The 22572-nt window shown below is 51.1% G+C and overlaps 1 protein-coding gene across 1 annotated transcript; it reads left to right on the top strand.

Annotated features, from left to right (window-relative positions):
- The first annotated feature begins 6886 nt into the window (after nt 1–6886).
- On the top strand, nt 6887–11665 carry LOC121438925 (potassium voltage-gated channel subfamily F member 1). Its single transcript, XM_041639428.1, has one exon. It carries the CDS (start codon nt 7545–7547, stop codon nt 9057–9059), a length of 1515 nt encoding a protein of 504 aa, XP_041495362.1. The 5' UTR covers nt 6887–7544; the 3' UTR covers nt 9060–11665.
- Nucleotides 11666–22572: the final 10907 nt, after the last annotated feature.

The raw sequence follows: 22572 nt of genomic DNA on the forward strand, positions 1-22572 counted from the left end.
CTTCAGGCTGTAGTGGGGTGAGGAACGCAAATACAGGAGGCTATCTCATTTTTCAGTTAAAAGTACTGAATGGAGATGCTAAGGAAAGTTTTTATTAGCACATATTAATTTACATAACAGTGGGCCTCATGACATTTTCATATATGCATACAACATGTTTTGTCTATATTAATCACCCACTCATGTCCTCTTCCTGCTCTTTCCTGTTTAGTCACCTATAAGAACATGGGTGACGGGTTATTTGCATGGGCACCTTACTAGTGGCTACCCCTTTGAAGAAAATGTCTCTCCTTCCCCAACCACGGTTAGCTGCCTATAGTCGCTCAGGGAGGTCTGTGACAGGACCTCTTTTTTTTTTCTTTCAAAGGAGTTTTCTTTTGGGCTAGGGAGACAGCCCAGTGGGTTAGTATAGTAGGATCCAGCCGTGACAATCTCAATAGAGGACCGAGTCTCAGTAGTTTTCCCTAAGGCAATACCTGGTTCCAAGAAAGACTGCAAACTGAGACCGCCCAGAAACAGACCATCCAAAGGAAATTCCTAAAGTTCCAACCAGCACACACCCATTGCTTTTCACTGTGACACCCCAAGACAAATGTCAGCCCATCAGGGGTCCTGAACCTTAGAAATACTTCACCCCTATCTTTGCTACTATAAAATCCCAGTCCCAACTGAGCTTGGGGTTCTCTGATCATTTCGATACATTTGCCACGCGAAGAGTCCGAGTTTACAAACTTGTGTAAGAGAAAAGGCTTTTTGCTTTTACATACATGTTCTCCTAGTTGGTTTTGCGGCTGAGCTCCATGATCTGGACAAAACAGAGCACTTGATGTGAAGTGAAAACAAGAAAACCTAACCTCAAATCCCAAGCACCCCAAGTGAATCTGAGCATGATCATTCATGCCTGTTACTCAGTATTGGGGGCCTGAGGCAGACTGAGCCCCAGAGCAAGCTGGACAGCTAGCCTAACCAAAATGGTGGACTTCAGCTTCAGCGGGAAGCCCTGGCTCAAAACTAAGAGGAGAACATAGAGGAAGGTACGCTGCACACTAGTCTGGCCTCTGTGTGTACAGACAGGGTTCTTCAACCTTTGTCCCTGAAATTACCTGGCGTTAGTGAGAAGGAAACACAGAACATGCAACAAACCCGCTTAGGAGTTTACTGGGGACAGGGAGCAGAGGCCTGGTGTGGTCGGTATGCAGAGCTTGTAGATGGTGTATCCAGCTTAATTGTTATCTAAATTGTAAGCAGGCCATATTTTTGAACAAAGATGGACAAGTGCGGGAATCTTTAAGTAGGGCAGTGGGGCCTGGGGTTTCAGGGTCTCTAAAAGGCATCAGTGTGCAGAGAGCAAGCGAGCTTGAAGATGGCGCGTCCAGCTTTTAAGGGCTGCCTAGCGCATGTGCACAGGGGGATGACGTGGTTATATCATACGACGGAGCTCACGCATGCGCACAAGGGCTCACGCAGTTGTGTCAGATGTAGATGATGCAACCATGAGGCACATGGGTCATGCAGGATCCTTTAAGATCCCTGGGGCCATTAGGCACTTCTATCAGCATGTGTGTGTGGTCCTAGAACTGGGAAGGGTCAGCCATGTTGGTTTGGCTAAAATCATAACAGTCCCCATCCCAGAATGAGAGCAAACAAGACTCCAGCGGTCTTGGCTCACTCCACAGCCCTCCCACTCCAGGTTTTCCTCACTCCACAGCCCCTCCCACTCTAGGTGGCATGTACCTATGTGCCTGTGCATGGAGAAGCCTTAGGTCAGCCTTCAGTATTGCTCTAGGAACCCTGTCTCTCACTGTCTTGAACTCACTGGTTCAGCAGTCCTGAGGATCTGCCTGTGTCTGCCTCCCTGGAACAGGCGTCTTGCTAGGGTGTGGTCCTCAGGTCCTCAGGACTGTATAGCAGTAGCAGTAGTCTACTGACTAAGCCATCTCCCCAGCCCCAGCCTCCTCCTTTGAAGCAGATGGTGAGGTTTAGTGTATTCACCAATTTGTACACCATTCCCACCAGTGACTTTCAGCTCACTTTTTTGTTTTGTTTCGTTTTGTTTTTGCAACATGAGCTCACTATGTAACCCTGAGTGTCCTGAAACTTACGTGTAAACCAGGCTGACCTCAGACTCCTAGAGATCCACCTGCCTCTGCCTCCGAGTGCTAGGATTAAAGGCGTGTGCCATCGCTTCCGAGTTCCACTCATTTTTGTTATTCCAAGAAACAGCCTTGTACCTTGTAGCCATGAGCCTTAGGCCTTTCTGGCCTTTGGAAACCACTGGCCTGCTATCTGTCAGCTTGTCTGTGTGGCTATTTTGTATAAATGGAATCTCATAAAATACAGCCTTTGTGACAGGTTGGTTTTTTCCACTTAGGATCCTTTAAGGCTCATCCATACTGTGGCAGGCATCAGTTTTCCATTCCTTTTTCTGGCTGTGTGGTGATCGCTACACTGATAAATCACCCCTTGTTTCTAGCCTTTGTGGGAAGTGGCCACTGTATTAAAGCAGGCCAAGTAAGACTGGGTATGAAGGGTGTGGAACTAGGAAACAAACTGACAGAGACCCAGACAGGAGGGGTCCCAGCCTAGGTACTGAGCCAGACAAGGGCTTTACATACCTGAGTCTTTGTACAACGAACAGGGCTGCCCACCTAGCCCTGGGCTTTTTACTCCCCATCTTTCAAAGCTCAGCCCTCAGGATGCAGGCCTCTGACAGGATGTCTCCTAGGACTATGCTGTTTCCCTGTGGTCCCCAGGGACATAAGCCCCTCCCCTCGCACACTCACAGAGCCCCCTGCTGTCCCGTAGCACAGGCCTGGACACCCAGGGCCTTAGGTAGGCACAGTGAGGGAGACAGGAGAGGTCACTTTAGTATAATCAGATTCTGCAGTCTGGAAGATCATAAGGGTGTCCATGCCTATGATGAACTGTCATTTGCTCTGCTGTCCCTCAGAGTTGACATCAGCAGTTTCTGAGACATACTGACAAGAAAGGCCAGTATACAGTTCTGTATATGGTCCTCTGAACATGCTATTAGCACCATGGTAAACCTTACTGAGAGAAGAGAGGCACTGGGAGTGGGGCCACAGCTGGTGAAGGGGTTGCTGGGGGGCCACAGCTGGCAGAGGGACTGGTGGGGGCCACAGCTGGCAGAGGGGTTGCTGGGGGCCACAGCTGGTGGAGGGGTTGCTGGGGGCCACAGCTGGTGGAGGCTGGCCTTCTTCATACAAACAGGACACAAACATTTCTTTCCATCCTACAAGAGGCCAGCAAGAAACCAAGCCTGCACTCACTGTGATCTTGGGCATGAAACCCCAGAACTACAAGACCATGGATGGCTACTGGGGTTCTGGTGCTTGGCCTTGTCTTCCTCCTTCTCTGAGTCTCCCTCCCTAAAGCCCTCGGGTCAAGCCCTTTTCTTCTGACCATCAGTCAAGTTGGCCAGGATTTGAGGAAGCTTGGATGTGATTCCATAAATTTCGAAAATGCTCACATGCTGAGATCTCATTGAAGGTCACTGTTGTACAGGAAATCCAGAGCGTCTAGATCTGCTGAGATCTCATTGAAGGTCACTGTTGTGCAGGAAATCCAGAGCATCGAGAGCCACTTAGAATTTCTTGAAACGTTAAGCAAGACAGAAATGTCCAAGCGATTGGCTAAAAACAGAAAGTCCCTTACTGTGGCGTGTTTGGTCCTATATTTGACTTCTATGGCAATTGTACATTTCATGGCACCGTGCAGGGGGTTGGAGGGAGTGATGGAACAGTCCAAATCTTCTGCAGCAGTTTTGACTCCTGACTTTCCATTTAAATGGGTATGAGAAAAAACCTGCCACTGTCTACGGGTTCTGGGAAGCAATTGTTTTGAGCCACATTTTTCTCTGTCAAATGTCTTTTTAAAAAGTTACTGAACAATAGCATTTGGAGCTACAGAGTGCTCTGTTGCTGTGACATCAATTAAAACCAGCACAGGTATGCTTTGGTGGTTGCCTAGATGGGAAGCCATGTGAGAGCTGACCTGCTCCCTTTTTAGGAGCCAGCTAATCAGCTCTGCTCGGTTAAGACCTCTTTGTGTCTCGCTGAATCTAAAACAGTACCTTCGGGCTGGAGAGATGGCTCAGAGGGTAAGAGCACTGGCTGCTCTTCCAGAGGTCCTGAGTTCAATTCCCAGCAACCACATGGTGGCTCACAGCCATCTGTAATGAGACCTGGTGCGTTCCTTGCCAGCAGTACATTGTATGCTTAATAAATAAATAAATCTTTAAAAAAAAAATAAATAAAACAGTACCTTCCGGGCAACTGAAAACTTAACAATTCATTATTTGCTGGGCACCCTCAGCACTGGCATGAGCTGACCAAGTCCCACCTTCCGAGCCCAGAACTCAAGGCAGAAGGCTCGGCCTTGATCTCCAGAGGTCAAGTGCAGGAGGTCAAGTGCAGGAGGCAGGCTGGATGGGAGCCAATGCTGGACGGAAAGAGGGTAGGGAGAAAGAGGCAAGCCATGATCATAAGAAAGCTCCAGTTTTCACTGAAAATACCCAAGTTGATGTCTTCTTTAATGTCTCGGTTTTTCCATCAGTGAAATGGAACCAGTGGCCCTTCTTTTCTTAACTGCAAGATTTTATAGAAACAACTAAGTTACACTGTGGGTTCTGTCTATGGTCGCATGCTTGATATACAGGGGCAGATGGAGCAGAAGAGGGCAGCAATCAAGAGGGCCTCCTGGCTCCCATCTCAGCGGCCAGGTGAGGTCCACAGAAGTACCACAACCCCTCCCTGCTCCTGCCTCTGCTTAGCCTCAGAGATGACTCATGGCTATGCTGGTGATGGTGCCGGAGATCCAGAGAAAAGAATTTGAGTCTTTGTACTGTGTTGTAGGTGCACTAGGGCCGAGGGAAGGCACCCTGGGCCCAAGTCTAGGCTGCTCTGACTTTCAAAGAGAAAGAGGAATGAAGTTAGAAATCAGAAGCAAAGCCCCTGGCTACCAGCTGCCAGCATGGAGCAAAGGAGAGGTCTGGAGCGGAATGGACCTGGGGTGGGAGGGGTCATGGAGTGAGGAGGACATGGAGTGGGAGGGGCCATGGAGTGAGGAGGCCCTAACACCTTGCTTTGTGCCTTCCTCTTTCAATCAGACATCCTGACACTACCTATGGGAGAGCTCTGCAGTACTGCCCTGTACATCTCTCTCTCTTGTTATGTATTCCCTTAGCTGTACCGTATTTAAATTTCCAGTAGAGTATGATTATGTCTTTGCCCAGGGTGGGTGTGGTATGCGTAGATGGCACAGGACATCAGTAATTACGTGAGTGAGAATGGGTCCTTTTTAAGCCCATAAAGCTCAGTCTTAGATGCCGTTCGCACTGGACCCTGCCCGGACAGGGAACAACAGTAGACCGCCAAAAGGGGAATAGCTTGGGTTAGATGGATCTAGTGTGGAGATGGTAGATTGCAGTAAGGAAAGGCGCCTTAGAGCCCAGCAGCCAGCATCCCAGATGTAGCTGGTGATGATGGCAATTACTTGATGTCTTTGTTTCTCTGAGAGCAGCTAGGGACTGAGTAAGAAAAATGGAAAGTACCCAGGGTGCTGGGTACACAGTGCTCTTACATTAGTGTTAACTGTTACTGTCACCCAACCGTTCTCTTTGCCGGTTTCCCTTTCTGAGTAGCACACCATAGACTGGCGCTAAATGGAAATAAATATTGTAAGACGTTTCCCCCAAATGATACCTTGTGTGCTGTATTCTAGTGCGTCTTGTTTTTATGCCATCACATTAAAGAACAATACTGCCAGTGGCCTGGTATACCAGTTTCATGACTCACGAATGGGCAGGATCTTGAGCGTTTTAGAAATCCAGCTTACAGACTACATTTTAATAGTCTTTTAAAGCTAGCAGTCTCAGGTGCACAGAAAGATGCAGTTTCCCAGACCGGGTCTCTACAGCTTCCCCACGATCAGCAGCCCCCACTCTGAACATCCCTGTGGGAATGGAAGGCTTATCACAACTGAGGAAACCACAGGGACAGAGCACCATCGTCACCCACTCAGCCCACAGTGTCCTCTAGGGCCCCCTCTTGCTGTTGTGCATTCTGTGGGTTTGGGCAAATGTGAATGGCATGCTTGCCACTGCATGGTCAAACAGATAGCTTTGCTGTGCTATTAGCCTGTCTTACTGGCTCTGCCTATTCATCCTTTCAACTTTTTTTTTTTTTTTGAGACAGTCTCTAGGCCAGGATAACCTCCAAAGCTAGATGATAGTCTTGAACTTCTGCCCTTCCTGCCTCCCTTTCCTAAGTGAAGAAAGCTGGGATCCTAGACAAGCACATCCGGGCTGGTTTATGTGGTATAGGAGAACAACCACAGGGCCTTATGCATGCCAGGAAAGAACTCTACCAATTGAGCTACCACTTGGCTCAGCTTACTTTTAGACCCAATTCTAGGCCATAGATGGGTCCTCCTTTGATAACCCTGATGGTAAAAACCATGGGCTGGAACCAGAGATGCTCTCAGCCTGGAGAAAGATGAGAGGGAGTGAGGCAGCAATCAACTGAAAGAACTGACTTCCTTCAGAGGAGTGGGGACGGGGATGGTGGGCGCAGGGACTCTGGGAACTACTGGTAATGGCTGTGTAAGCCAGCAGGAAAGCCTTGGGTTAAGGAATGGCTAAGCTCGCCTCCCTTTCTATCTTGTAAAGTGGAGCAATTTCCTTTTTTACTGTGGGAGCGGAGACAAATTTTAGGGGTGGGGACAAGGTCAAACCACTGACCGGGCAGAGCTCTGGAGTGTTAGGAACCCTTACAGGCCGACCGAAGCCTAGGACAGAAGGGATGTGCCCAAGGAGTGTGCAGCTGCCTCTTGAGGGGTTGGTGAGCAACAGGCGGAGGTCCTCTTTTTCCCCTTCTCACCTAGCAATTCAGGAGGGACTCGCCAGCCTGAGCCTGTGAGATCTTAAAGCTCTGGGTTGTAACCCCTGAGCCTGCAGGCGCAGCCGGTGGCGCCGGTAGTGGAGAAGGGTGGGTAGTGGAGAAGGGTGGCGGTGGCGGCAGCGGTGCAGGTCTGCCCAAGGGTTAACTCATTCCTGGGCAGCTGCTGCGCGTGCGGTGCAAAATCTCACCAGAAGAGGGTACAGTAGCAAAGCGTTTGACGTCAGGTTGGAATTCCTATTGTGTTTCGGAACCGCTCCTGCAAAGCCAGTCCAAGTTCGCTCTCGGCACATCCGGATCTCGCAGCTCCTGGACCTACCCGTGGCCGAAGCCACCTGCTTGCCCCGGGGAAGGAGGTCTCTGCTTGCTAGGAGAGCCAGGTTCTATTCTGGACCCAGCTGAAGCGTCAGACCCGGAGCCGCGGGTGAGTATCCTGAACACCGGAGGCCAAAGGCAGCGGAGTTCTCTGCCGGCGCGCCTGGATGCCCTCGCACAGACCCTCTACTGCCGCTGGGTGTATGGCTCCCCCGCGGTGTACCCCAGCCTCCTGCCGCCAGCGGCTGTGAGTACCTTTCCCAGCAGGTGGCTGCCGTCCCCGAGGGAGGCACATTGGCTGAGGCAGGACCCATGGAACCCGGGCTTGGGAGCGCACCCGCGGGGAGCATGGACGCGTCTGCAGAGCAAAGCCTCCCGGAGCCTGGCAGCCAGGACTCTGTGGCAGGCGACGACATTGAGATTGTGGTGAATGTGGGGGGCGTGCGGCAGGTGCTCTATGGAGACCTGCTCAGCCAGTACCCCGAGACCCGGCTGGCGGAGCTCATGGACTGCTTGGCCGGTGGCTATGACACCATCTTCTCCCTGTGCGATGATTACGACCCAGGCAAGCGCGAATTCTACTTTGACCGGGACCCAGACGCATTTAAGTGTGTTATTGAGGTGTACTATTTTGGGGAGGTCCACATGAAGAAGGGCATCTGCCCCATCTGCTTCAAGAACGAGATGGACTTCTGGAAGGTGGACCTCAAATTCCTGGATGACTGTTGCAAGAGCCACTTGAGCGAGAAGCGCGAGGAGCTGGAGGAGATCGCACGCAGGGTGCAGCTCATCCTGGACGACCTGGGTGTGGACGCGGCCGAGGGCCGCTGGCGCCGCTGCCAGAAGTGCGTCTGGAAGTTCCTGGAGAAGCCGGAGTCGTCGTGCCCTGCGCGGGTGGTGGCAGTTCTGTCCTTCTTGCTCATTCTAGTCTCCTCTGTTGTCATGTGCATGGGCACCATACCCGAGCTGCAGGTGGTAGACGCTGAGGGTAACCGTGTGGAGCACCCAACCCTGGAGAACGTGGAGACTGCTTGCATCGGTTGGTTCACGCTGGAGTACCTGCTCCGCCTCTTCTCCTCGCCCAACAAGCTGCACTTTGCCCTTTCCTTCATGAACATCGTGGATGTGCTGGCCATCCTCCCCTTCTATGTGAGCCTCACACTCACGCACCTGGGCGCGCGAATGATGGAGCTGACCAACGTGCAGCAGGCTGTGCAGGCCCTGCGGATCATGCGCATCGCGCGCATCTTCAAGCTGGCCCGCCACTCCTCAGGCCTGCAGACCCTCACCTACGCCCTCAAGCGCAGTTTCAAGGAACTGGGGCTGTTGCTTATGTACCTGGCCGTGGGCATCTTCGTCTTCTCCGCACTAGGCTATACCATGGAGCAGAGCCACCCTGAAACTCTGTTTAAGAGCATTCCCCAGTCCTTCTGGTGGGCCATCATCACCATGACCACAGTGGGCTATGGTGACATCTACCCCAAAACCACTCTGGGAAAGCTCAACGCGGCTATCAGTTTCTTGTGTGGGGTAATTGCCATCGCCTTGCCCATTCACCCCATCATCAACAACTTTGTCAGGTACTACAACAAACAGCGTGTCCTGGAGACGGCAGCCAAACACGAGCTGGAGCTGATGGAGCTCAACTCCAGCAGTGCAGAAGGCAAACCCGGGGGCTCTCGCAGCGACCTGGACACCCTGCCCCCGGAGCCTGCTGCCAGGGAGGGGCCAAGCTGGGGCAGCAGGCTGAAGCTCTCACACAGTGATACCTTCATCCCCCTGCTGACAGAGAAGCACCATAGGACCCGGCTCCAGAGCTGCAAGTGATGGTTCAGCTCCCAGGCAGGGACAGACTGGGATGTGGATGGACAGACCATTGGGCAGGCATGTCAGTAGGCAGCTGCCTGTGTCTCCCAGCCCTCCCCTGAGCAGACCCTGCCAAGGCTGGGTAAGACTCCTTGGGTGCCAGCTGTCCAGGTGGAAGCCCTCTAGGGAGTACAGGAGCCACAGGGCCCCTTGGGGCTTCTGGAATGGTCTGGCAGGAGCCCACAGCTGCTTCTGTGTCCCCTTCGATAAAGACCTCCTGTTCAGCATATCCTCCATGTTGTGGGTTGTCTCAGGCTGGTTGTCACCCCAAGAGTGGCTCCTGCACACCCTAGTGCCAGGCCAGAAAGGAGGTGTGCAGCCCCAGAGGTAGTGGGGGGTGGTGGGGGGTAGCTATTTTTAGTTGAGAGCTAACTAAAGACAAGTTGTGAGGCAGGGTTCAGCTCCAAGGCGCCTTGCCACATTCCACAAGACGCTGCTCTCCTGCTTCCTTCTGTGGAAAAGCTGCCTCCCTGAGGCTTGGGGAGGAAGGAGAGGTTGCATAGCCTGCTTATGGGGCAGCTAGCCCATAGCTGTCACCTGTGGAGCAGTGTCCTTTCCGCTCCCCTTTTTTTCTTTCCAGCTACCCTGGTAGACAGCCCCATTTTACAGGTAAAGAAACTGAGGTTCATGGTCATACAGGAGAGGAATTCAGGTCTGGTTCTAAGTGTCCCTGAGTTCAAGTGGTGTCTCCAACACCAGACAGTATTGGGCCAGAGGCTTTCTGCGGGACTTATAAGGGAGGGTGTGAGTTCCTCCATGCTTTGTGTGTCAGGGGAAGCCAGAGAACCACAGTTATTAGTTCAGCTCCTGGCATCGGTATGTGGCTGCCAATCAAAACTGTTTCTATTGTTCGATGCTAGAAAGAGGGTAAGTTACATAGCTGCCCACTGTGGTCTCCACGGGTCTGGACTGGGCCCAGGGCAGTCGAAAGCAGGGCACTATAATGCTGTTCTTGGCCAAAGCCTAAGTGCTGGGCCTGCGGGCCTAACCGTTCTTGTTTTTCACCTTCTAGGACCATAGGGCCCTTCCCTTTACCCCCATCTCCCGCCCCCCAGCTGAGGGGCCTCCAAGGAAGGAGGTGGAGGGGGAAGAGGGGTTGGCTTCCATCTGCCTCCACCCTAGGAGGCTCCTTTCTCTTCCCTGAGCTCAGATTTTTCCCAGAAGCAAGAAGAGGACTGATTTCTCAGGGCACCTTCTAGGTCTACCTTTCCAGAATTGCCAAGGGTTGGGCTGCTAATTCTTCTGGCAGGGTCTCCAGGAGGTAGGAGGTTGTCACTTGGGCATTGAAGTCTCAAGATTCAAGAGTATTTCTGTGGGGTGCAGGCTCACTCCAGGCCTTTCAGTGAGAGGATACTCAGGTAGAGATGGATCAGACCTGAGGTAGATACCCATGTAGCAGTGATGTCAGTGGCTGTCCAAGGGGACACAGGGACTGCCCCATGTCTCCCCCTCCCCTAGCCCTCTCACTTAAGACTCTGAAGGTCGTTAGCACCTCTGGTCAGGCTGGCTAAGACATTGGTTGCTCTGAACTGTGCTGTGTGCTTCCTCTTCGTGTTTCTCCAGGGTGACACCAGGTTCTGTGACCATCAGAGGCAGAGGAAGAAGTTGGGGTCTGAGGAAGTAGAAACTCTAAGCAGGGGAGGACAGGGCCTTCTGGGTTATGTGGGTTCTTGGGGCCCAATAGATTTGATGAAAGATTAGCTTGCCTTTGTTTATACCCTTTACCCCAGAGTCCTTGGGAAGGCAGGACCTGGGTACCATCCTGAGGACTCAGCGTTCCAGGGAGGTGGGGAAGCCCAGGGTTCACAGAGAGAGTGGGCAGAGGGCCACCTTCCTGCGTTCCCTGCCTTCTGGGGTGACGCTGGAGATGAGGGTGGAGACAAGGAGTTAGAGGGAAGGGTATGCCCAGCTCCAGAGCTTCTTTTGCTCATTCAGGAGTGGGAGACCACCCATGAGGTCTCCACACCTAGGATCCAGGGGCACACTGGCCCCGGGGTGGCTCAGTGACTAGCAGTGTCCTTACACAGTGATATGCTTTGTCAGAGAGGAGTGGCCTGGATGTTCTGAGAATCAGTAGTCCCTAGTCCCTGGGAGATCCCTGGGTTTCAAGTACTTGAACTTGGCTGTACCAACCAGGGGCAGCTCTGAAAGCTCGGTGTCCAGGCTACACCCCGTTCCTATGAAATGAGAGTGTTGGAAATGACCCTCTGGCGTCAGTATTTTTATAACTTAAAGTGCACATGAGTGACAGTGATTGTGTTAAACCCAGGGTTTGGATTTGTAGAGCTGAAAAAAACAAAAGCTATTTTTCAACAAGCTCCCAGGTGCAGCTGGAGGCTAGGGCTGCTGGTCCACGAACTGGTTTTGAATGATCAGAATAAGCCTGTACACTTTATCCTGTGGCCAGATCTGGTGGATGGACCACCTGTTTTTGCATAACCTGTGACTTTAGAATAGGTTTTATATTTTTAAATGGTTAAAAAAAAACTCAAAGGAATAACATTTTTGTGACCAGTGAATAGTACTTTAAATTCAAATTTTGTTGTCCATAAATAAAGTGTTATTGGAACTACTCTGCCTATTTGTGTGTTTGGGATTGTTAGGAATGACTAAGGCAGTACAAGACAGAGCAGAGGTAGACTAGATGGCTCCCAGAACCTGAGTGACTTCTTCTATGGTCCTTAAAGAGGAAGTCTGCCCATCCTGGGCTGGAAAAGACAGCTAAGGTAGCCTCAGGGTTGCCCAAGAACCCTTCCAGAAGAACCAAGAATGTCCCAGGAGCCAGGGGTCCTGGGGGGGGGGGAACGTAACTGCTGTCACACCACAGGGTGGAATAGGAACTGCAGGACAAAGGCTGCTCTCTCTGTCCTTATGATGTCACAGGCTCTCAGATTCCACTTCCTTTGCTCCTGAAAATTCCCAGCCTGGCTTGGCTTTAGCCTGTTTCCTGCAGTCCAGCCTTGCCCGTCCCCTCCACTTCCGGTCTCCTAGACACACCTAGGAGCTGTTTCTTCACTTCTCTCTTCTAGGGATGTGGTCTCACCTGCATCTCCTCCTGCATAACACATACACATACCACCATACCACAGCTTGCCCACATCTGTTAAGAGTGAGACAATGTTTTGGGGTTGTGGAAGGTCTATGTTGACAGAAAAATGAGGTATCATTGAGTTTAACACCCTCCTTGCTTAGATGGGAAACTATGGCCCTGAATCATAATCTTTGAGACATTTATTACAGACCTTTGGGTCACAGGGATACCTTGTTTTGTTCCTGTTAACATTGAGAGTGAATGGTCGTGCCATTTAGATTAGAGTTGTGTATGTGTGTAAATACGAATTGATTTTTAACCCCCAAAGAAAAGGACAGGTGGTATCTATAAATCCTGGTCTCCCGCCTCCATCTTTGGAGGCCCCACCACTGTGACCATTGAACCTTGGACCCCCTCCCCAGTAAGGGTCATGACCACTCCCAGGCTATTTAAACTGCTCCCCAAATAATAAACATGTGGTTTTTTTTTTCCCTTTCCCATGGTCGCATTGGCGGCTTTCCGGTTCCCCTCGGAACCACCTAAGAGCGCAGGAGTCCAGTTAAACCTGGGTATCTTTTAATTTGGTCTGATTTGATTTGCTTGATAGGGATTTTGCGTCGGCAGAGAGCTCATGCTAGAAAATATTTCTAACAGTAGCATATTCACAAACCTTTCGTTTCAACTCTAAACGACTACATGATGTTAACCAGTCAGTCCATCTTCCAGATGGGCAACCTGAGGCCCAGAGCACTGAAGCCCATAGGCTGGGCTGGTGGTGGTGGCAGGAACGAGACAGAACCTTCAGCTGACTTGCTCTTCTGAAGATGGACAACCCGATCCTCACCCCACCCCCACCCAGCAGTTGTGACCAGATCTCAGGGCCCCACCTCAGGGCTGACCCAGCTTCCTAGTAAGGTGAAGGGTGCTGCCGTCCAGTCTCTGGAAAGCATCCCTCCATCATGATGAATTGGCTTTAGTGGTGGTGTTTTGTAAGGTAAGAAAAGAGGTCAATATATTTCCTCCGGTGAGCCACTCTGGGCAGATGTGTGGCTGCGTGGTGGCATTCAGGGTCCATTCTGGCTGCTTAGCCAGGGGCTTACAGCTTTAGTCTGGAGGTATCTCAGAAGATAAGTAGGCTGATTTGAGATAATGACAAGGTTTGTTCCCTGGGGAGAGCGGTTGAGGCAGGTAAGACAGGAGCAATGGCCTTGCAGTGACAGCCACTGGCTCCCAGACCTCTTAGGGCTTTAGAGAGAAGGTGCTTGCAGGACCCAGCTCTTGCCTTCCCTCACTCTGTGGGAAAGGCTGCCTGCTCTCCCCCTTCCCCCTCCATGATTTGATGTCACAGGTTTCCTCTGGGGGAATGAGAAACACTGCTTCCAGAAGCCTCCCACCTGTCGCCTGTAGGCAGACAGCTCTGTGCGTGGTGTGCCTGGTGGCGCATTTTAGCTTCAGAGTGAGGATTTGACTGATACCCATATATCCAAGGTGGATACCCCCCCCACCCCCCCCACCCCCGCACACACACAAATACAAACATAAACAAACTCTTCCCTGTGCCTGTAACAGTTCAAGGTATAGCTGCAGGGATAAAGTGGGCTTCCAAAAGGAGAGACCACTGAAGAACCAGGGATCTTGATCTTGTTCTGCTTGGCTATTGTTTTTCTTTGTGAGCTTCTCAGCCATTCAGGCTTGTGGGGGCAGGGCTGTCTGCAACTCCTCCAAGGAGTGGGTTAGCTTTAGCTTTACAGATGGGGAAACAGGGGTCCAAAGGGCAGAAGCCACAAGGCTGGTACTGATGGCAGAAGTAGGTACTGTGTCTGAGCTGAAAGGTGTGACCCCCAACCATCCACCACCCGCTTCCTGGCAGAAGTGACAGGAAATTGTCTACAGTCACACAGTTATAGAGAAGTCAATCATGGGGACCAAACAACTGCATTGGCCTGGGAAGTCATCCCTTCCCAGAAGCCAAGGCCAACAGGCATCACCTGATCCCTCACTCAGCACAGCTGCCAGTACCTTCCGGATATGGGCTTGACTATAGCAGATAGCAATTCCTTGGCAGAATCTCTCTCCAGACACACACTACCATGCCAGGATCACTGTCATTGTCAAAAGGCTGGGCCTGCCACAGTGAAAGCCCAGACTGGGGGAGGCACAAACATTTGTGCACACACCCAGCTTCTGTGGGTGCATGGTTGCTCAGCCATCAGGAGCAGCGCTCTCCCTGCCCTGTTCCCCGACTGTCTTGTTCCTTGCTAGGCCTGGCTGTGTGAGTGCACCCCAGTCTTGAATATAGGCCCCAGGGGAGGCCCAGCTGGAGACTCTGTTAGCTTTCACATAAACTGGACCCTTGAGAGTGCCAGCTGCTGCCTGCTTTGCTCTTGTGTGAGATTAGTATGCACGCCAGATCTCTCTATTGGTCTTTGGTGTCTCCCCGAGTGCAAGGTATAAAGGGGGTTGCTGAGCCCATCATAGTTCTTCCCCTTACATGACCCCCAAGGACCCGTCACCCTCCTCTTCTCTCCGTCTCCACTACCCTAGGCCTGTGGGCTGTCTCACACCAACCACACTGCACACTGGAGGTACCTGTTGTCCTTGGCACCCTCTGCCCGTTATCCACCAATCAGAACTCTGCCCTTTCTTTCACTCCCTTGTCACCCACCACCCTTTCTCAGCCAGAGGTAGCACTGCCCCCCGTGTGCCCTCCCAGTGGAGTGGGACAGAATGCAGGTTATGGAAGCTCTACGGTTCCCTCACTTCCCTCTCCATGAAGGGGGCAGACCGTGGAGGGTAATATGACAACTTGGCACCTCAGAGTTGTGGTGGCTGTGGGGACCCCCCTCCCCCCAATCCTTTCTCTGTGTTCACTTCCTGCTCAGTCCATCACCCACCCACAGGTGGTCACAGCAGGGGGCTGACCAAGTCAGGCCAGTTTTGGAAATTCACCTGAAGAAACAGCTTCCCCCAGTATGGTGAAACTCAGCACGGGCTCGAGCTCCACCTCACAGTGCTCCACACACTGCGGCTGGGTCATCTCCGACCTTCACAGAGACCTCTTGGCCTTTTAGAGCTTGGTGTTCACAGCCAGTGTGAGGGATCTGCCTTATCAGAGAGCATGTGCTAGGTGTGCAATACCTCGTGTGTGTGTGTGTGTGTGTGTGTGTGTGTGTGTATCACTGTGTGTCTGTATATGTGTCTGTGTGTCCATATCTTTGTGTGTATGTGTCTGTGTCCTTGTGTCTCTGTGTGTTTGTGTGTCCCATGTTCAGGTGTGTATCTGCATTTGTGTCTGTGTCCTTGTGTGTAACTCTGTGTGTTTGTCTGTGTGTACATATCCGGGTGTGTGTCTGCATTTGTGTCTGTGTCCTTGTGTGTGTCTCTGTGTGTTTGTCTGTGTCTGTGTGTGCGCATCCCTTCCCACAGAAGGAAAGGAGAAAGTCCTCTGTTTGGTGAAGCAGTAGCCTCCACTCATAGCTCTCTTCTCTCCCAGAGAACCTGGCTTCTGGCATGGGGCTGCAGGCAGATCTGTCCTCCGTCCTGAGAAGTGCAAGCAAGGTTCTGTTCCTAAGACCAGCAGGCCATAGAACCTGAGGACAGGAGGCCTCAAGGGTGTTGCTGAACTGATCAGCGGGAGCCCAGGAGTGTGGCATACTGGTGGGGACTCCCAACATCAAGCCTGATGTTTCCCAGGAAAGCTGGGGCTCGGGATTTACATGGCTTGCCCAGTCTCACTTTCCTCCAGTGTGTGGTCCAACCTATTCCCTCATGACCGTGTTTCATGTTGCTTTCCTCCCACTCTTCTGTTTGTGGGGCAGAGACTCTGGGGAGACAAGGGTGTATCTGGATCCCAGGTGCGTCTCTTGGGACCCAGGGCAGTGTCTACCCTATGTTCAGTACACAACTGATCTCTCTGCGATGAACCTTTAGCACTGCACACTGAATTGATCTTGTCCTTCCTGCCCTTCAATTCCACCAGTGGCTGTTGGGCTCCTGATGGTTGCGAGTAGCTTGCCCCTGTTCCAAGGACCTCATACAGTGATTTTCCCCCAGAGAAAAGCCCCTCATGATGTCTCCACTAGACACTCAGCACCCTCAAATGAGAATGGATGGGAGAAAAGTGAGTAACATCCTGGAGACCTCCAAGAAGCGTGAAGGAATTTGGACCACATCCCAAAGCACCGAATGATTAAGCTAATCAAAGACTTACTCCTTTGGCACATGAAAAATGGCTGAGACTTGAGGCAGGGGACAGTGACTGGACTTTGGGGTGATCCAGGCTACCTACGGTGAGACTGGAACCTTCTGGTTGCCCTGTAGACCCAACATTTTTTGTTTCTGGGGCATGATGACCTGAGCTTGTGCACGAGGCAGGAAGTCACCTACTATTCTATTTTAAAACAGTCCATTGAAGGAGTCGGACTCACAGGGAAGGGAAAGGGGGCTACAGGGAAAGACCCGAAAAGGTTGATGTCCCCTCCTGTCTCCCGGATGTGATCACACACGCACTGTTCCCTCCTCTGAGTGAACCCCCTCACTCTGAAGTGAGGCCACCCCAGAAACAGAAGCAGCATCAGTGTTATCTGCACCTTTGGTGCATAGACCCCTCCTCTGTTTGGTGTGGACCACTCTGCCCAGGAAAAGCCATGAGAACATTCTGAGAGTCCACTGCCTGTGCTGGGGTGGGAGCTGGAATCCCTCCCCACAAAACATCAGGGAACAATCAGGCCAGATGATTGCAGACAGACAGACCAGAGATTGCAGAGCTCCAGGGACCCAGCCAAGTTCATGGCCAGTTATGACCATTAGATGTCTGCTGGCCCTCACCACTGATCAGCGCAGGGTCCCCTAGCAGGAGTAGAGAAAGTCTTGGACATGCCGGGTGCCCTGGGGACACTGTCAGGTGTCCAAACCCCATTGTGGCTATAAAGAAATCTCACTTTGTTGTTGGAGAGTGGTACTGAAATCTCAAGGGGACCGCATGCACATCTGATACTTAGTTCTAAGGTCTAGGAGGCAACAGTACATGCTAGGAACTGCCACGCTCAGTTTGTGGGCATTTGGGTGTTCCCTCTAGCATCCGGTTGATTTCTCTGTGTGTCAGACACGGAGTCTAGTGGAAGTCCCCATGAGGAGCCCCCGAGCCATCATGCCTGAACACCGAGCTCTTAGACTGGTAGGCCATGAACCCACACTCCCCCATGTGCCCCTTTAAGAGAAAGAGAAGATAAGAGCTCCCATTTGGAAAACATTCAATCAAGTCATCCCCTCTGGCCAGGAGAGGCTATTTGGGAAAACGGCCAGGTAGCCTCCACTGCTGCAGTTAGGGAAATTGTCCTAACCTTAATGTCTCTGCCAACTCTGCTCCTTTCTCTGGGACTCCTCCCTGATGCTGGTACTCCCGTATGGCTGCGAGGGTCCCCCCAAGTCTGCATTTGAGAGTAGTGCCTCCCGGGCTGCCAGGTCGATGTCAGCTGGGTTGGGTCACCAGCTTCACTAGTCAGTGAATGACACCACCTCACAAGTCACACCCCTTCCTTCACTGCTCAGGCTTCTGGTGGCTTCATAGTCTTTGTTAGACACGTCACCAGCTATCTGTCATTATGGCTCAAACCCCAGACAGTCAGCTCACAAGGAGAAAGGGTTTATTTTCAGCTCTCAGTTTCAGAGGCGTCCATGGTTGTTAGCCTCATTGCTTTGACGTGGGGTGACATAGCAAATACGAGGTAGCGCAAACCCACTTACCTCATGGCCTGGAAGAGAAGGGAGGAAGGCTGCGAGGTGGGAAAAGGAGGGGGATGGGGACCATGAAGAACCATTCTTGGCTCATCACTGCTAGCATCAGTTTTAGTCCAGAATTTGCCCCCCCCCCCCCATAGATACCCGTTGCCTCTATAGGATATAAATCTCTTCATTCCTGTGCTTGGGAGTGCTGTGTCCTATGTGGGGCAGGCCCAGGCTTCTGGACAGTCACTGCAGGAGTAGGGGTTACGGCAAGGGGACACTGGTGTCACAGAGAGCGCTGGAGGAGGCAGTTGCTTTCCACTCCTTCTTGGTAGGCACCGCTTGAGAGAAGAAAGGTGGTAGATGCTCTTCTCCACCTGGCTATGCTTTCAGGTAGAGATGCTGGGTCACCTTCTCTGGGAAGATTCCTGAGCACTCATTCTCACAGCGCCCTTAAAGCACCCACCTCATTGATATGTTGATGCCTGTCTCTACCTGTTACCAAGTGTCTTAGGCAGTGTTCTATTGCCATAAGGAGACACCATGACTATGGCAACTCTTATGAAGTAAAACCTGCAGTTGGGACTGGCTTTGCAGTCCATTATCGTCATAATGGGGAGCATGGCAGCACCCAGGGAGACATGGTGTTGGAGTTCTCCGTCTGGATCCATAGGCATAAGGAAGAGGGAGTGAGACTGGGCCTGGCTTGTACTTTAGAAACCTCAAAGCTCACCCTTCAGTGACGTACTTCCTCCAACAAGGCCACACCTACTTGACAAGGCCACACCTACTTGACAAGGCCACACCTCCCAATCCTTCTCAAATAGTGCCACTCTCTGATGGCTAAGTATTCAAATCTATGAGCCTATGTGGGTCATTCTCATTCAAACACCACCACACCAAGTGACCATCTATAGAGCAGGGTAAGTATCTGACACCCTGTGCCATGGGGTGGACTGGAAGAAACCCCAAACCTAGCTTTGCCTGAGGCTGAGTGCTTGTTGGGTGAGTGAAACACCAAGCCTGTGGTGAGCTGAGGTTTGGTGAGAGGGACAGTGTTTTACCAGAGCTGATGCCCAGCAAAAGGAGCTCCATGGAGGTACCATCTCTGAATCATCCCAGTCCAACAGTTCCAAGGGCCAGGGGAGGGGAAATAGCTTCCATTAGCTCTGATTGTTGATGTGTGGTCTACATACCAGGCTGCCTCCAGTGTGACCAGTGCAGTTGGGGGAGTTGAGAAGCTCCTGGGGGTGTGTCCCAGATATTGTCTTTGCCTTGTCAGTCTTTGGGGGACTCAGTAGAGAAGAAACAATGACTTCTTGTTGGAGATCTCTGGTACCCCAGAACCTGAGGTCAACGATTCCATCTAAAATGCAATGCATTCCTAGGCTCTTGATTGCTCTGGGGGAACTACTCAGCTGTTTAGAATATGCCCACCCAGCCTGTATCACCCTCCTTTCCAACTTGTTCCATGATTTCAAGCAAGTGATTCTTGGAATCTGGGTCCTCAGCATTAGCACCATGGGCACACAGGGCCTGATAGCTCTTTGTCAGGTAGTCACTCTATGAGTGGCGGTGTTCAGCAGCATCTTGGTCTTTGACTGCTCACTGTCAGTGATATTCTTCTGCATCCTCTATCTAGGGATGACACCCACCCCTGAAGTCCCTAGACACTGTAAATGTCCCTGAGAAGCAAAACTACTCAGTTTCGATGCTCCTTCTAGTACATTTCCTCTCCCTGACTCTGGGGTCACAGGCATGTTTGACCATGACTGGCTTTTTACATGGGTGTCTCCTCTTCCTGATGCTGGGGTCACAGGCATGTTTGACCATGACAGATTTTTACATGGGTGTCTCCTCTCCCTGATGCTGGGGTCACAGGCATGTTTGACCATGATTGGCTTTTACATGGGTGTCTCCTCTCCCTGATGCTGGGGTCACAGGTATGTTTGACCATGACTGGCTTTTACATGGGTGTCTCCTCTCCCTGATGCTGGGGTCACAGGTATGTTTGACCATGACTGGATTTTACATGGGTGTCTCCTCTCCCTGATGCTGGGATCACAGGTATGTTTGACCATGACTGATTTTTACATGGGTGTCTCCTCTCCCTGATGCTGGGGCCACAGGTATGTTTGACCATGACTGGATTTTACATGTAGGTGCTGGGGGTTTGAGCTCAAGCCCTTTTGCCGTCACAGGAAATACTCTTACCCAATGAACCATTCCACCTGCACAACTCTTGCCTTCTGTGAAGTTCTTTGTCAGGTATTTGTCATTTCTGTCACAGAAATGAAAAACTGACCAACACTCACTCTCTTTTGTGTCTGCTTCACTCTTACATCTGTCCTGCTTTGGCATCCCCACTACCTTAGGTTACAGGCCTGTGTCGCTAGCGCCACCTCTCACCTACCTTGAGTTGGTATAATGGTGGGAGTGGTGGGCAGCGCTGACTTGATGGAGCAGGACTGTATGAGGCATAATGCCCTGGGTGAAGGGCTGGAGTGGTGACCCTGAGGGGCACATCAGGTGGCACTTGCTGCTCCTGGCAAGCCTGTGTTTCCTGTTAGCAGTGGTACGCACACCATGTCTGGCCTGCTGCTCCGTATAGCTTCTTGGATCAGCTCCAGGACTCTGGGGTAGACATGGCTAATCTATAAATCTGAATAGACAGAGTTCCAGCAGACCACAGACTCTCCAGGTCCCGTGCTGCTACTGTACACAGCTCTTAGTCAACCCTGGAACAAGTTCCTACAACCAGAACGTTCTGTAACACACAATCACTGGAAGAATCATGCCATGTCTTAGGCGGCTTTCCACTACTATAGCAAAGTCCCCAAGTTAGGGTAATCTCTACAGAGCAGGCTCATCTGCCTCACGGCTCTGGACACACGTGAACTTGGCACTGGGATGTGGGATGTGCTCTGCAACAGTAGAGGGACTTTCTGTTTCCTCCCCAGCACCCTGCCAGAGGTCTGACACATAGTAGGCACTCTGTAAGAAGATGGAGACTGAGGTACTTTGGCACCATATGCTAATAAAGATTGTCTGCAGCCCCAGGCTCTGCCAAGCGCGGTTAACATTTTACTTCTCCAATTCCTCCCTTGCTTTATATAACAGGCTTACACTTCTGTTTTCCCACACGTACATTCTCATCAGTCCCTCTTGTCTTTCACTGCTGGGAAGTAAGGTGAGAGGCCCCTCTGCCCCTCCCAGCCCTGCCAAGTTATAAAATCTGGGTCTCTAGTTATATTTGTACCATGAGCAAACAAATTTAAGTGACTAACCAGCATTTGAAATATTTTGATTATATAACCATTCCTCATCGCAGACATAGGAAGGAAACATCTTACGGGCAGGGCACAAGCCATAAATCCAGGGTTTGGGCATGCCTTCTCCTTGCCACCAGGGCTCACCCGTTACTATAGTAATTGTTAAACACGACGAGTGTGTCCTCTGGAAGATGCTCTTTTTCAGAATCTCCTAGGTTCCTGAATGGAATTGCATCCTGTGTTCTTAGGTCCAGAGCTTTTCACCCTGCACTTGGATGAGGCGGGCGACTTTGCAGTTCCTCGGCTATTCTGTTCGATGCTTTCTTGGATTGTCATTTTGCTGGAGACCTGTCCTTGAGTGTGCCTCTCCCAGCAGGTCTGTGCAAAGCAGACATTCAGTACCCGTGTTTAAGTCTTCGGTTTACTCTCACACAGGACCCACCGTCAGCGAGGTCATCTGACCCACGTTTTGTCTCTCTGCAAGCCTGTATCATTACTTTTCTCAATCCTGTGGCCAAATACCTCACAGAAGCAACGTAAGGGAAGAGATGTTTATTTTGGCTATGGTTTGAGGGGACATCATGGTAGCAGGAGTGGCTGGTCCTACAGCAGCAGGAGCTTGTGACACAACTCATCCGCATCCTGGCAGATCTGCAAACAGAGAGCCTGGACCCAGAGCTCATCTCATTCTCGAGGGCCATCCTCGGCGACCCACTTCTGCTATTTAGGTCGCAGGCTTCCAAAATACCACTAGTCGAAGGAGACCTAGGGTTCAAACACAGGAGCTTGAGGGGACATTTCGTGAAGTCATTTGATGCTTTCACTCCAGAGGCTTCTTAGGATTCTCTGTATCTGTAGAATTTGGCAATTCTTTCTGAACATAAAATTTTACTTAGAAAGTAAGCATTTGCCATTCTCTGTCTGGAAGGAACTTTGAACATGTAAGTCTTTCTTTAGCCCAGGGAGGTGGGTTTCTATCACTCCTTCATTTTTCTTCTCCTTGTGTTCTTTTTAAATTCAAGGATTCTTACTAAAAACCAAAGATCAGTTGCACGTATAAATTAACTTCATGCGTGCTTTTGAGATTGTGTGTGTGTGTGTGTGTGTGTGTGTGTTTGGTTTCCTTTCTGCTCTGTGTTTGAAATTTCATTGACTTTATCATCTTTAATACTGGAGTTCAATCCTGTCCGTTTTATTCTTTCCTTCATTATTTGATTTGTTTTGGAACCATGGCATCTAATTTTCAGGAAGTCTTTGTTTTTCTGATTGTTCCTTATTCACACTGGCTAATGTTCCTTCTGTAGAACTCCAGGGAGCAGAAGCAATGGTGTGTGTGTGTGTGTGTGTGTGTGTGTGTGTGTGCGTGTGCGTGTGTGTGTGTGTGTGTGTATGTGTGTATACATGTGTCTGGATGTGTGTCTGTGTGTCCCCACACAAAATATATGTG

This window comes from Microtus oregoni, unplaced genomic scaffold, assembly GCF_018167655.1.
Source record: "Microtus oregoni isolate MIOR12 unplaced genomic scaffold, Mior012 000058F_ref0000040, whole genome shotgun sequence".
Taxonomy (NCBI): domain Eukaryota; kingdom Metazoa; phylum Chordata; class Mammalia; order Rodentia; family Cricetidae; genus Microtus; species Microtus oregoni.